This window comes from Dromiciops gliroides, chromosome 2, assembly GCF_019393635.1.
Source record: "Dromiciops gliroides isolate mDroGli1 chromosome 2, mDroGli1.pri, whole genome shotgun sequence".
NCBI classification, from domain to species: domain Eukaryota; kingdom Metazoa; phylum Chordata; class Mammalia; order Microbiotheria; family Microbiotheriidae; genus Dromiciops; species Dromiciops gliroides.
In genome coordinates, this window is record NC_057862.1 from 555,453,275 (window position 1) to 555,468,859 (window position 15,585).

At 44.4% G+C, this 15,585-nt stretch overlaps 1 protein-coding gene across 7 annotated transcripts; it reads left to right on the top strand.

Annotated features, from left to right (window-relative positions):
* The first annotated feature begins 6,298 nt into the window (after positions 1–6,298).
* On the top strand, positions 6,299–13,533 carry FOXA2 (forkhead box A2). 7 transcript variants are annotated; one of them, XM_043990070.1, is made up of 5 exons: positions 7,141–7,160; positions 8,391–8,591; positions 8,825–9,083; positions 10,261–10,330; positions 11,558–13,533. In XM_043990070.1, the coding sequence occupies exons 4-5, from the start codon at positions 10,262–10,264 to the stop codon at positions 12,869–12,871; spliced, it is 1,383 nt and encodes a 460-aa protein (XP_043846005.1). In that variant the 5' UTR covers positions 7,141–7,160; positions 8,391–8,591; positions 8,825–9,083; position 10,261; the 3' UTR covers positions 12,872–13,533. The 7 variants fall into 7 exon arrangements, with proteins under 7 accessions (XP_043846008.1, XP_043846005.1, XP_043846004.1 ...); XM_043990069.1 differs by lacking the exon at positions 7,141–7,160 and adding an exon at positions 7,997–8,090; XM_043990071.1 differs by lacking the exons at positions 7,141–7,160; positions 8,391–8,591 and adding an exon at positions 8,015–8,090.
* The last annotated feature ends 2,052 nt before the right edge of the window (positions 13,534–15,585 follow it).

Consider the following 15,585-nt stretch of genomic DNA (forward strand, 5'->3'; position numbering starts at 1 on the left):
GACTTCTGTAATCCTATGCATTTCATCCTTAATGATGATGTTGTGTAGCTCTGCTTCACTCAACTCCATGAGCAATACATCACCCTCATGATGTCATTGGTCCTCTTCAAGAATGAAGGACGAGGGGCAGCTAGGTGGCACAGTGAATAAAGCATCAGCCCTGAATTCAGGAGTACTTGAGTTCAAATCTAGCCTCAGACACTTGACACTAGCTGTGTGACCCTGGGCAAGTCACTTAACCCCTCATTGCCTTGCCAAAAAAAAAAAAAAGAATGAAGGATGAACAAGACGATTATACCTTATGCATTTAAAAACATTATTTTGATAAGGGGTCCATGGGCTTCATTAGACTGCCAAGGGTCCCATGACACAAAAGAGTTTGAGAACCTGGTCTTAGAATTAGTATAGTTCGGGCAGCTAGGTGGCACAGTGGATAGAGCACTGACCCTGGAGTCAGGAGTACCTGAGTTCAAATCTGGCCTCAGACACTTAACACTTAACTAGCTGTGTGACCCTGGGCAAGTCACTTAACCCCCATTGCCTCGCTTAAAAAAAAAAAAAAAGGAATTAGTATAGTTCAACTACCTACCCCAAGTAGAGTCCAATCTCCAGAAGATTTATTAGTAATAACACTTCATTTGTGTGTGTTAAGATTTATAAAGGTTAGATGACTCACCCTAGATCATAATGCCAAGAGTGATAGAATTAGGTCTGAACTCCAGGTCTTTAGACATCTAATTATTTTTCATTATTTTGTAGAGACTTTATGCTCGCTTATATTTTCCCCAATATAATGAAAGCTCCTTGAAAACAAAACTATTTCATTTGTCTCTATGTGCCCGGTCCCCAGTCTAGTATCTTGAATACACTAGGATCTTAATAAATGTTTCCTGAATAGAATTTAATTAAATTGAATTTTAACTTATGTTCTTTTGGTTAACTATTAGATACAGAGGAAGAATAATAACAGCAAAAGATAGACCCAAGCATACTCAAAAACTTAAGCCTTTTAAGCCTCAGTTCCTTCATCTGTAAATTGGACAAGATAGTCTTTAAAATTCCTTCCAACTCCACATTTCTATATAATCTTACAATCAGAGCCCTATAGAATGAAAATTAATGTTTCTTATCATATCCACTGAGGCAAAACTCATAGACATAGTGTAGATACTAAATTCAGAAAGGCCAAGCAGGGATTTATTTTGAACTTTCAATTAGCCAGAGGTACAGACTGGCCTTGTAAACTTGAAAAAAGAATCAATCAATCTCAATCTCAATCTCTCTCTCTCTCTCTCTCTCTCTCTCTCTCTCTCTCTCTCTCTCTCTCTCTCTCTCTCTCTCTCTCTCTCTCTCTCTTCAAAACCTCCCTGTACCCCCTGCCTGAACTTCCTCTACTGGAGGAGTCTGAAGTTCCTCTGTCCTCTGCCACAGTCCCAGCTGTAAGAATACTTCCTTAACTCACACAGCTAGAAGTTAGGGTGGGGAGTTGAGGTGGTGGTATTAAGACTGAAGGACAAGAGGGCAGCTAGGTGGCGCAGTGGATAAAGCACCAGCCTTGGATTCAGGAAGACCTGAGTTCAAATGCGACCTCAGACACTTGACACTTACTAGCTGTATGACCCTGGGCAAGTCATTTAACCCTCATTGCCCTGCCAATAAAATAATAAAATTAAAAAAAAAAAAGACTGAAGGACAATAATGACTGAGATATCATGCAAGGTGGCACATAGACAAGACTCTGTACTGCCCTCAGGGGCAATTTACTCCTGACAAGTTGTAAGGAGGAAAGAGGCCTTATTTGGGGTTTAAATTGAGAGTAAGGGATAAAGGAAAGATGTAGAAGCATCCCCTGTTCCCTAAGAAAAGGGAAATGGTACATGACCCCCCCCACACACACCACCACCACCACAGCCTTTACATTTGTCTTTACTAATTTATAGCCCAAATAATACCCAACAGATGTAAAAATTGAAGACTTCTTTCTGACTCTGGGTCTCTGTGGCTTAGGCATTCCAGGAAGAGACAGCCATCATTTCCTCTTGTCCTAAGACTCTCCACCGCATTGCTGTGGAGCTCACAGTTCCAAAAATTCTACCCTGTAACCCTTCCAAAACTCAGTTTCGAAGTTCCTCTTCTCTGAAATCTTTATTGTGTTTTAATTTTTTTGGTGGTGTCTGTTTTTATTGATTCTACTGCTGTTGTTATGATCTAAATGAATGGAAAATTAAATTCATTCTCTACAAACATTGCAGACAAAACTCTTCTACCCATCCTCAAACACACTATTTGGCACTGGATACACATATATGTCTACACACACACACACACACACACACACACACACACACACACACACCAGAGTGAGGGGAAAATCTTCACTTTTATTTCATTTTAAATCAAACGAGTCCCTTGAGGTTACACGTAGACATGATCTAACAATCAACAATCCCTGCTGCCTGGCAGAAGACGTTCAATATACATGGTATTCACAAGGCATCGCCTGTCAGGATAGTCTGGGATGATGCCTGATTTATTTAGAAGCTTGAATAAATAATCATCTTGAAGGACTTCTCATTTTATAGTAAATCTATGTTTTTTTTTCTCTTTAAGACACATTCCTGCATGTGAAATCAGAATCTAAGAACCCCCTTGGGAATAGACCTTTGGAATTTGTGAGTTCTAGAAGTATAGAAATGTAGCCTAAGAGTGGACTGAGCAGTGGACACAGAGTCAGAAGACCCTAATTCCAGTGTTTCAACCCTCGAGGACCAGTCTATAAATCACTTAATCCAACAAACATTTATTAAACACTCACTGTGAATAGGACATTATACTAGACCCTAGGGAAAAGACACAAATGAAATGTTCTATGCTCTTACAGGTTTGTTGTGAGGATAAAGGAAGGGAATAAGCATTTATACAGTGCTTACTACATGCAAGGAACTCTGCTAAGAGCATTATAAACATGATCTCATTTGATCCTCACAACAGCCCTGAAAGGTAAGTACTATCATGCTCCCAATTTTACAAGGGAACAAACTGAGGCAAACATAAGTTTTATGAATAGCCCAGCATCTCACAACTAGAAGTATCTGAGGCCAGATTTGAACTCAAGTCCTCCTAACTCTAGGCCCATTACCCTATCCAGTGCACTACCTACCTTCCTAAAGTGGAATGTAATATAAATATATGCATACACACATATAGTCCTGGACAAAAGGAAATAATATTAATAAAGTGTTTTGCAAATCTTAAAGCACTATGTAACTACTAGCTATTATTGTTCTTACTGTTACATTGTATGAACAAAGTAAGTTCAAAGAGGACATATACCACTAAGAAATAACTGGATTGAGTGTTGGTGATGGTTAAAATATCATGCAGGAGTTCAAACATGAGCTGTGTGCTTTGAAGGAAGGTAAAGATTCTAAAGTATAGAGGGGAGGAGAGAGTTCATACCAGACCTGTTGGACCAGCTGTCCAAAGCCTAGCTGAGCTTTGGTGGTAACCCATGAAATATCATTTGTAAAGTAAAAATAAATGTGCACTACCTACTTCACAGGATTGTTATAAGAAACTTGATTTTGAAAGTGCTCTATAAATGTGAGCTACTTGGGGTTTCAAGGAAGCTCAAAGTTATATAATTCCCTGTTGGGCCTCCAGGCTAGCATCATAAAAGCAAAATAAAGAGAAAAAAATCCTATTCTGATCATTCCCCACCAGATAACATTAGAGCAAGAAGATGTACTGTTTTCATTACTCTTAGTCCCTATTTCTCTCCAAGATGAAGAAAAAGAATGATTCTCTCCACTGGCACAAATTCTTCTGAATGATCTAGACACTGAGTCATGACACATCCTTTTATATTCAGTTAGAACAAATGCATGTCTTATTTGAACTGGAGATCTCCTACTTTTCAATTAGTCCGCTGTTCAAACGCTAAGATGCTTTAGGTAATCTGCACCTCAGCTATGTATGACTCTTAATGACTCCTTACCTCCAAGTCAGGGGAATTAAAAAAAAAAGTTGGAGGATCTTGATTTATATCCTAATTCTCCCCCTTTCTACCTGTGTGACCTTGGTCAAGTCATTTACTTCTTCTAGACCTTAGTTTCCTCAGGAGAGTGGAGAGGTTAAACTGGATGACTTCCACCACAGTCCCTTATAGAATTAAACCCATGATCTTATGGTCTTTAGCAAGTTAAATTTAATTCAAAAAACAGTAATTAAATATCTTATATGTGCCAAGGCCCCATGCTAGACACTGGGGATGCAAAGACAAAACAAAAATTTGTTCCTTTCCTCCAGGGTCTTCAACAGGGGGCAGGACAGATCATGTATACAGAAAATCATGTACTTTCCTCAATGAAAGTACAATTGAAGCAACTAGTCTGACCAACATTCCGGACTTCATACTGAGTAAGACTGTATAGACATGATTCAAGTGTCTTGCCTGGGGTCACACAGCTTCTAAGTGTCTGAGGCAAGATTTGAACTCAGGAAGGTGAATCTTCCTAACTCCAGGCACTCTATCTACTTGGCCACGTAGATATATAGTTTATGATTAAAGGATTTAATAAACACCCCAAACAGAATTACTTAAAAATACCTACACCAATAATTTGGTCAGACGTTTCCAAGAGTCAGCTATAAGTAAATGAAATGGTCTGGTACCACAAGTGAAATGAAGAGATGATTTTTATATTTGTACAGAGATCATGCAACCTATTCTCAGACAAGTTAACATTTTATTATTGCTTTTTCTGAGAGTCAGTCAACAACCATTATTAAGCACCTACTATGAACTAAGCACTTATCCTAAGTTCTGGAGATACAAAGAATGGCAAAAGGGTCCCTGACCTCAAGGACATTACAAATTACTATGTCCAGTTCTTGATTTTTTTACCTCTTCTAATTTTTGTAATTACTTACTTGAATTGACCCACATCCCCAGTTCCAGAATTGTGCCCAAGTCTTCATGGAGGAACGGTAATATGTCACAGATATGCCATAATAATTTCCAGAAAAATAAGTGAACCATGGCCTAAGGCATGGAGGAATAATAGTATGCCATTGTTATATGCAGAAGATAGTACTCAAAAAGTAATTGCTTTCTTTCTACTCAAAACCAAACTAATATCTATTCTTCTTTAAGTGTCCAATTGGTGCCAAATTGTTAATTGGAAAGTGTGAGGTCTTTTTCATGAGAATTCAGCCGGTTTTATCATTGTCTTCTTTGTCCTTAACATCAACTGCAGACATGACCAATTATAGAAGTGATTCTGCTTTCTCAAAAAAAAAAAAATGTATATATACACATATATATATACACACACACACATATATATATATTATATATATATACACACATAAATACACATAGACATATAACTGAACTTCCAAGAATAGATTTTCTTAACATGTATAAATGGGAGAGATTTTTGGTCTTTTTGGTCATTGATCAATTGATCAATTGAAATTATTTGAACAAGGTTTTAAGTAACTATGTCCTGAAGAAAGGCTCCAGGAGGAAAGAAATAAAAAAAACCTATAAGATGAAGGATGCAAACTTTTACTTCCAGTGTAGCCATAAAATGAGGCATATGTTAAGTGTTTGGAATTTATGGCAAAATTAGGATTAGGAACTGAAAATATAAAATCATGAATATAGTACAGTGTTTCTTGTTAGGTACTGGACATTATAAAACATACTGGAAGTCAGTTAGAATAGGAAGGGAAGGGAGGAAGGAAGAAGGAAGGAAAAGAGGCAAGAGGCACAAAAAGAGGAGGAGAGGAGAAATAATGAAAATGGGGAAATGAAGGTGAAAGAAAGGAAGGGGAAAAGGGAAAGAAAAGAAGCCGGTTGGCTAGTCAGTCTGATCAGTAAATAAGGTTAAGAGTAAATTTGTCTATTCGTTGCTGACTTCAAGAGAAATCTTCCTGGATAGAAAGTCGATGGAGGAAGTCAATTTGCAGAGTTCCAGACTGAAACATTCGAGCCAGACACTGAATAAAGCTTCCGAAACCAAAACCAACGAAAAGGGGAGTTAACTATCCCGAAGGAACTGTCGGTTCCAAAAACATAGTGTATTTGGGGAAGAGACAGGCTTCAGAACTTTATTTTTTTCTCCCTTTCATTCACACGGGATATTTACTCCCTGAGCAGCATTCGTTAACCAACAACCTTGTTTTCCTTTAGGAAGAGAGGATACATTTTATTACCTCCCTGCCTGCTCTGCTTGCCGGCGGTAACCCTCAGGACTCACGGTCCCCTCTGCCAATTCCTCCACCGCGAGCGGGTAGGGTAGAGTGTGGGGGCTGGAATTCCCCTGGAGACAAGAACACTACGCCCGTCAGAAGGGGTTCTGGTTCTGGCCTGCACAGGATTCCAGCAGGTTACAAGGAAGTACCAGCAAACAGAGGATATCTTAAGAGTCTACGCAAGAGATCTGATCATCTTGGGTAGGAGGAGCCGGTGCCCCCGCACAAACCTAATCAGTTCCCTAAACCAGTTCTCAAGCCAGTGGCCAGTGGTGAGTATGAAACGCTCTGTGTCCAGGGAGAATTGACGACAGGGGGCGCTAGACCTCTATTTTTAGCGGACTATCCTTTTTCTCAGGGGCTGCTGAAAGAGACCAGCCCTAGGGATTCAGTAAGACTCCCAAAGAGCGCAGAGACTTCACTTTTGAGTTTTCTTTCCTAGTTCTTCTCTCCCGACTCTCTTTTCCAACTCATTGTCAACATAGAGTATGAGGTGGATTATTTGTTTGTTTGTTTGTTTGTTTGGGGGGGGGGGGAAGAAGGCAAAAAGAGTTCCCAAAGGGAACAGATTGATTTTGATGGTGGTAGGTACTGTTTGTCGTTTTTTTAAAACTAGAAGCCAGTAATGAAAGGGTTTGCAGCCAGTTTGGGGTAGCTCTATTTTCTTTTTCAAGAGCGAATCTACTACTGTTTCAAGTTTCTGAACATAGAAATATAAGTGCGATGTATAGAGGAATCAGAAAGTTCGGAGTTCAAGTCTTGATTCTGATTGGTCCAACCTGTATTAAGTTCTCAATACCCTGATACAATTTTCTAATTTTAAATTACAGTGGAATTGCAAGTCTGCATACCTAGAGGGAGTTTCCTCAGGGACAATTTCCTAAACCAAAGAAATCATGGTATGGAAACATATATATTAGCGTGCAAATACCTAATACACTTATTGAGAACTATTCATATAACATGTCCATGTTTAGTTAGGCTTTCTTCAAAAGTGTATAAATACTATGTGATCTCACCGTTCTGAATCCTTAACGTACATAGATAGTGCCCTCATTCCCTTTCGAAATTCTATGGAGAGGCCCAGGGCTTTGGGAACAATACAAGGTTTCCCAAAAGTGTTAGTGCACCTTTAAGAGCTAATGGCTTACAACTGCACCAAGCTTTTTGGGATGTCCTATACAAAGCTTTTAAAACTATGCCAAAATTCTTTATGTACATTATTTCATTTGTTCCTCACAACCTCATGACATAGTACTATGGTCCGATTTTACAGAATAGGAAATTGAGATTCAAAGAAATTAAATGTCTTCTCTATGGTCAAACAACTAGCAAGTGTCAGAGGAGATATTTGGACCCAGCTCTGCTCTGACTCCAATTCCATCATTATTTCCAGTAGATCCGACTCACTCGTTTAACCTCTGGCTACTGTGAATAGTGGAAGTGTTGCTATCAGCTCTCTTTCTCTTCTCTGGCCACCCACCCTAATGGGTCTCTTAGTGCCATGGTAATCACCGGCAGGGTCCCACTTCCCCTCTGGCACTCCCATGCTCGGGGAATAATGCCCAGTGCTAAGGCTCCAAGAGAGTCGTGTAACCGCACAGCTTCAGAGGGGACCTTGGACTTTTCTAAGGCCAACGGATTGGCCCTCGCCTAGCGGCTCTCCTAGAAATGTGCGCAGATGTTCAAATACGCTGGGCAAACTGCATTCGGTTTAAATATTTCCGACTGCAAACTCGTTCTGTCACAATGGTGTAGGTCCCAAGTTGCCTGGGGTCTGTACACTGCAAGCGGGAGAGCGGCTGAGGGCGTGTGGGCTGAGCTGACGGGTATTTGCCCTTCTGCTTTTGCTGACACTTGGCTTAAGGGCTTTTTATGCCATCCTCTTGTCCATTTTGTTTTCTGTCCATCTATATACACGGTCTATATCTATCAATCCCTCTTTTTGTCCACCATCTGTCTGACTCTACCTCTGTGCAACCTACTATACTCTATATCGGTACTAGCCGTACACTTATATCAATGAGATGTCTCCTAGTTCGTCTGTCTGCTGGCGTCTATCTATCTCTTCACCTAATATCTTAACTGCCTATCACCTATTGATCTCCATTTGTCTTCAACTCTGGCAGGGACTGCAGAAATTGGCCGCGACGACTGTAGGCGGATTTTCAGACCTTGGGCTCTGGGAGGGGTGGATGTGAAAGCGGAGATTTATGAGGAGTCCCCACTCCCTCGGCTGGACTGTGTGGCCTGGGCTCCAAAGAATGAGTTTCCGTGGACTGGCTGAACTGGGCTGGTTCCTGCAACTCCAGGGCTGACTGTCTGACCTGGTAAATCTAGAGAATACTACGGAGTGCCAGGGGTCGACTAGAATAGAGAGAGCAAAGAAGGCGTGTGTGTGTGGGGAGGGGGGGGTTCTTTCTTTCACTCTCTCTTTTTAATCTCCGCTGGTTGAGAGGGAGGAGAGAACACCAGAGGGAAGAACATTCCTATGACCCCAGTCTATTTCCGTGAGATTTGTTTGCTTATTTATTTATTTCTTCCTCTTGTCGGTTTGTTTTAGTTACGAAATGCTGTGGGTGCCTTGGTTGTGACTGGGTAGTAACCTTGCAACAGGCTTTTCTAAATGTCAGAGACAGTCGAAGATTCCAAAGCACTGAGACTTCTGCCTCTCTACCCAGCACCAGATCTTTCCCCCTGGCCTTCCGCAGCCTCCGGGTTCCGAGGCAGAAAATGTTCCCACCATGCACCATAAGTGGCTGCTTGGGGTCTTAATTGTAATAGGGAGGTCCCTCCAAGGAGCAGCAGCAGGAGAGTTAAAGGTGTGTAAACAGTTTTTCTAAATATGACAGGGCTTTGCAAATTTACTCCTTAGTCGGGTTGTTTTGACAGGGAATGATCGCTCCGAGCAAAGAAACCCGGAATAAATAAATCCAGGGTTTATAAGCAGCTTCTGAGAGAAGCCCGGGAGCCAGTCTCTGTGGCTCGCAAGCGCAAGCCAGCCGTGCCAAGTAGCCTATAGAAGCATGACCGTGGGACTGCTGCCCAGGACCCAGACACTCCCGGGGGCCCTGGCCCCCCGTTTACAGCTACCTTGCCCCCTTATTCATAGCCAGCCTACTAATGGGGGGGGGGAGAGAAATTGGCAGTCAAAATCTCAATCTCAATCTCTCTCTCTCTCTCTCTCTCTCTCTCTCTCTCTCTCTCTCTCTCTCTCTCTCTCTCTCTCTCTCTCTCTCTTTCTCTCTCCCTCCCTCCCTCCCCCCCTCCTTTCCTTCCCCTTTCCCCTGCCCCTGGGATAATCTCCTAGTAGCCGGAATGGAGCGGTGGCTATTCAGGCGGTCCCGCTTTTGCGAAGGGGCAGGTGTAGGGTAGGGGGGCAGAAGCTCTCAGCCTCACGCCTAGGTGTGAGCTGATTATTCAAATAGGCTGCCGGGGACCTGGGGATTGGAGGCCAGCCCCAGCGCGCTGTGCTATATCACCAGGCACTAACGTCACTGCAGCACTCGTCCTCCTCCTCTTTCTACACCTCCTCTTAGTCCTCCTCCTCCTCCTCCTGGTCGTCCTCCCCCTCTTCATGTGGAGGGTTTTCCGTCGCCTTAGGGCATCTTTTCACTGCTAGCCACTGCCACCCACCCAGGCAGGAGCAGCAAGAGACGAGAGAACAGCAGCAGCAGCAGCCTCAATACCTACAGCAGCACACTCCCCCCTCCCCTCCGCCTTCCCCCTCCCCCTTTTCCTCCTCCTCTTCCTCCTTTCCCTCCTCCACCCTCCCTCCTAGCCCACCCCTCCCACCCCCTTCAAACCACCACCTCCGGCAGAGGGAGAAAGAGGGAGTGAACCAGAAAGAGAGAGAGAGAGAGAGTGTGTGAGGGAGAGGGAGGGGAGGGTGGCTTGCCTGTGTGTTTTTTTTTAAGGGGTGGGGTGGGGGTGGGGGGGTGATTGCTCGTCGTTTGTTGTGGCTGTTAAATTTTAAACTGCCATGCACTCTGCTTCCAGTATGCTGGGAGCTGTGAAAATGGAAGGGCACGAGCACTCAGACTGGAGCAGCTATTATGGAGAACCCGAGGTAAGAACTTGTCTCCTCTCTTACACTTTTTTTTCCCCCTCTCTCTTTCTTTTTTGGATTCAGTGGCGTGGTGGTAGCTGTTGGTGGTTGGTTACGGCAGTAGTTTCTCTCCCGAACTTCGGCGGCTGCCGCCACCACCACTACCCCCACCCCCAGGACCGCCTCCCCCACCCCAAACTTCTCGCTACAGCCTCCTTTTCCTCCCTCCTTAGGCTAAAATGGGTGTCTTTTTTATACGACACTGTGTTAGCCTTGAGATAATATTAACTTTGTGATCAAATATTGACTTGTGGCGCCTCCAAATCCTCTTCCGTGGCTGAGCCACACTATCCTAACAAAGTTGTGTTTGGCAGAGATCGGTTGGGGAGGGGGTGGGAGGGCGAATAAGGGGAGGGGAGGGGAAGGTGGGTAGTTGGAAGGGAAGCGGATAAAAACCGAAGAAAAAGAAAGTTAAAGATTTCTAACTAAAGGAAGAATTCGCATTATTCACCGTGCTCAGGATTAAGTGCAATTTGAGTTTTCAGATTTAAATTTTCTAGCTTCAGCCCTTGGGAAGAGGGTGGGTGGGAGAGAGAAAACTTCGGACTGGTTCTAAACCAGGTATCCCCAAGTCAGTGCTTCTGTCCCCAGCCGAGCGGCGTTTTGCAGGCTTCAGTGGCTGGGTAGCGAAATGTGACATTCTCCCCCTACCCCCACCCCCACCCCCGCCCGATTCCAGTTGGGAGCCGTGTTTCTAGATGCCGTTCAATGAGTTTGGGGCAACTTTAAGAAGGATGGGAGGAGTTAAAAGACATTTGAGTGGGAAATAAAGACAATCTCTGTGCTAAATTTGGGGTGATTAGCCAGACCAGCCCAAAGTGTAAAAAGTCTGGCCTCTGCGCACAGCTCCCACTTCTCCCTCCACACCATCTCCGGGCGATCAAGGGACGCTTTGTGGGATGAAGTTGAAGAGGCAGGTCGGGAGGTGGCTGCCCTAGATAGTCGCCCAGAATTCTTCATGGGCTGAAGGAGAGGGAAGAGAAGAGAAAGAACGGGACAGAGAAGCTCAACTGCCTAGTTGGCACTTTCCCTAGAGACTTGGGGTTTTGGGGGAGAACGTTGCCTGTGTGGTCCATCTCTGTGTTAATATTCTGTCCCCTTTCCCCCTCTCGTTTTTTCTTCATTACTCTCTTCCCTCTTTTCTTTATCTCCCTCCCTCCTTGCCTTCTTCCCCTGATGTCTCCACAGGGCTACTCCTCGGTGAGCAATATGAATGCGGGCCTGGGCATGAATGGCATGAACACTTACATGAGTATGTCGGCTGCCATGGGCAGCAGCTCGGCCAACATGAGTGCCAGCTCCATGAATATGTCTTCTTACGTGGGAACTGGCATGAGTCCCTCCCTGGCAGGCATGTCCCCAGGGGCTGGGGCCATGGCAGGCATGGGGGGCACAGCCGCCCCAGGGGTTACGGGTATGGCTCCCCACCTGAGCCCCAGCATGAGTCCACTAGGGGGACAGGCCCCGGGGAGCATGAACAGCCTGGCTCCCTATGCCAACATGAACTCTATGAGTCCCATGTATGGGCAGGCCAGCCTCAACCGATCCAGGGATCCCAAGACTTACCGGCGGAGTTACACACATGCCAAGCCCCCCTACTCCTACATCTCCCTCATCACTATGGCCATTCAGCAGAGCCCCAACAAGATGCTGACACTTAGTGAGATCTACCAGTGGATCATGGACTTGTTCCCCTTCTACCGACAGAACCAACAGCGCTGGCAGAATTCCATCCGCCACTCTCTCTCCTTCAATGACTGTTTTCTCAAGGTGCCCCGCTCACCAGACAAGCCGGGCAAGGGCTCTTTCTGGACCTTGCACCCAGATTCGGGTAACATGTTTGAGAATGGTTGCTACCTGCGTCGGCAGAAGCGCTTCAAGTGCGAAAAACAGTTGGCACTGAAGGAGGGCGGGGGAGGCCCAGGGGGTGGAGGCAAGAAGCCAGGTGGAGGAAGTGGTGGAGCTGGAGGGCAACAAGCTCCACTAGGGGAGGGCAGTGGGGGTTTGCCCCCCACTAGCGGCTCTGACAGTTCTGCCGGCACAGAGTCCCCTCACTCCAGCGCCTCCCCCTGCCAAGAGCACAAGCGAGGTGGTTTGGGGGAGCTGAAGGGCACCCCAGCCGCCCTGAGTCCTCCCGAGCCTGCCCCATCCCCAGTCCAGCAGGCACACCTGCTGGGTCCACCCCACCACCCAGGCCTGCCCCCTGAGGCGCACTTGAAGCCGGAACACCACTACGCCTTTAATCACCCCTTCTCCATTAACAATCTCATGTCCTCTGAGCAACAGCATCACCACAGCCATCATCACCATCACCACCACCACAAAATGGACCTTAAGGCCTATGAACAGGTGATGCACTACTCTGGCTACAGCTCCCCCATGCCTGGCAGCCTGGCCATGGGCCCTGTTACGAACAAAGGGGGCTTAGAATCCTCGCCCCTGACTGGAGACACAACTTACTACCAAGGGGTATATTCTCGGCCCATTATGAACTCTTCCTAAGAGCTGGGGCTTGGGGGTGGGCAGAAGGACCTCTGCCTCCAGAGGTGTGAAAAGAAATGAAGGGATGGCTATGGACTTTTCGGTTGTTTTTTGAGAGGAGGGTGGAGTTGGGGTTCAAGGCAACGTGTCCATATCTGCAGAGGACATCAGTTCCTGTCCCTTAGCTTTTGACTCCCTAGCTCCTCATTGTTCTGTAGGGAGGAAAATGAAAATGTTTTTAAAGTCTCCAGTTTTCCACTACTGTTTAGACACCCCGCTTCTCCCAGTATCATTTGAATTTTGATTTTTGCTGTTGTTGTTGTTGCAGGGACGTCTTATCTTTTTTTTTTCTTTGTGAGAGAGTGATGAAAAAAAAAAAACAAAAACCTCCGATTTTGGTGTAAAAACTTGTAGTTTTAACTGAGAACCAAAAGGTTGTGCCTGTTGTTTTGTTTTTTAAAAATAGAGGGAAAAAAGAAAAATAGAAAAAGTAAGGGTCTGTTGTTGTAATTGACCCACCCCTCATTCATGTTCCTGGGAGAGTGAAATACAGTACTTGGCTCTGATTAATTTATGGTTTCTGTATGCTTTATTTATGGCTTATAAATGTGTATTCTGGTGGTGAAGAGCCAGATTTTTCATAAATCTCTATTAAAGTGTTATTGCCAGTTTTCCCCACTGAATTTTTTCTTCAGATTTTATTCTCCCCCTTCACTACATTAAATATTATGAAAATATTGGCATGCAAAGATAAGTTTTTAAAACATTGGGAAAGAGATGAGGGGCACCTTTTTAAGGCTGCACTCATATGGTATCTATGCTATTGTTGAAGTAGATGGACACAGTACCCTAGCAGCCAGAAATACTGACAGCAGAGAAGACAATCACATCTATAGAATATTTGCCAGGAAGGTGTGTGTGTGTGTGTGTGTGTGTGTGTGTGTGTGTGTGTGTGTGTGTGTGTGTGTGTGTTTAATGGGCCTAAGGCTATTTAAATGTGCAGAAGCTACTGATCACTAAATTGTTTGAACCTTTAAAACATTCTTAGATCGAAGGTGTTTATTTTTTGCTCATCTCAGAGCAAACAAAGAGAAATGCTGGAAAGGTTTAGACCATCTTCTTTCCCAGTTTATCACAAAGTTGGCTTTTAGTGTACATGGAGTTTGTAAGGTTTGGTTAGAAAGTGGACTCCCTACTCCTTCCCCCTCCTGACCTCACTAGCCAAAGGAGATCTTTTACTGGGAATGAAGCTGGTCAGATCCACCAAATGTCCATCCAGGTAAAAAAAAAAAAATCCAAGGACCTTTGTAAAACCCTGACTCTCAGTCTTGCTGGCGCCAGGAGGAAATTTCGGAGCTTTCTCCGCACACATCTCTCCCTCCCTCCTACCCCCCTCCCTTCCCCAATTCTCTGACTATCACAACCTTGGAAAGGATTGCTTAGTCTAGGGGGGAGAGGTGACTGATACAAATCCTGTTTTGCAATCCCTCAAACAATTAGCCTTGAGAAACCCCAATACTGATTAGAGTCAGTTAGATTAAAGTCTAATTAATTGATGACTTTTAAAGAAATTTTGAGGAATATCGAATAAAATCAACCTTCTATTAGATTGGGTCCGGGAGTAGGGAAGAGTTTATTTGCATACAAGCAACCTGAAGGATTTGAATAGTCCTGAAGTCTCTGGACTTCCTTTCAAACTCACACCAGGCATCCCTGAGTGTGGTGTGGGGGGGGGGGGAGGGGTTGGGGGGGCAGGTGGAATGTGAGCAGAAGGGGCACAAGAATTGACAGATTCCAATGACCAGAGTTGGGCTTTTCTCTCCTACCCTGGATTGCATCAGGTACCTGGCATGGGCTTCGGAGTCCCTTGAGAGAGTGGTACTGGCTAGCAAGAATGGAAGAGGGTGGGAGGATAGGAGGGTATTCTGTGTTCCTGGTTCCAGAAGTCCAAACGGATCACAATGAACAAATCCTTACAAATCCAATCTGCTCCCTCGACACACTCAGTCCTAGGAAACAAGGACTGACTATATTCTGAGCTGGAAAACAAGAGGAAATCATGCCCAGAATCTTTTTAGCTGCCACCAGCTCATTTCTGCTAACTGAGCTGGTGAAGGGAGAACTAGTCTTAAGAGGTATGATAGTTCTCTTCCAGTATCACAATCCCCTTGCTTTTAACTTGGAAACAGAAATAAAGGTAGGTGCTGCTGTTTTTCTCCACTGACACCCATAGACCGGGCTAACGTTCCCATATTAACCCAGCTCAGGCCACAGCTTAGAAGTTGCTTCTGTCAGATCTCAGATGTTTGCTTCTATAACATAGTACAGTCAGCAAAGAGCCTGAGTAAGAAACCTTTGTGTGGTGATATTCACATATATGAATCTAATGAAAAATACAGGAACAGAGGCAGCATTTGAAGTAATGGAGCTCTAGACTTGGAATCAAGAAGACAAATTCAAATACACTCTTGTCACTTGCTAGTTGTGTCACCCTGGACAAGTCACAACTTTTGGGGGGGAGCCGAGGCTCACTTCTCTCATCTGGAATATGGGGATAAAAATAGTTCTCACTTCCCTGATTTGTTGTGAGACTCAAATGAGATGACAATAAAGCACTACATGTCCTCGGTTATTAGGATTTGATCCCCTGAGCCAGTTTTAATTGGAAAGAAGCCAAAGACTTAGTAACTTTACTTTCATAGACTAGTCAAAGGTAGGCCTTAGGTCAGTTTCCG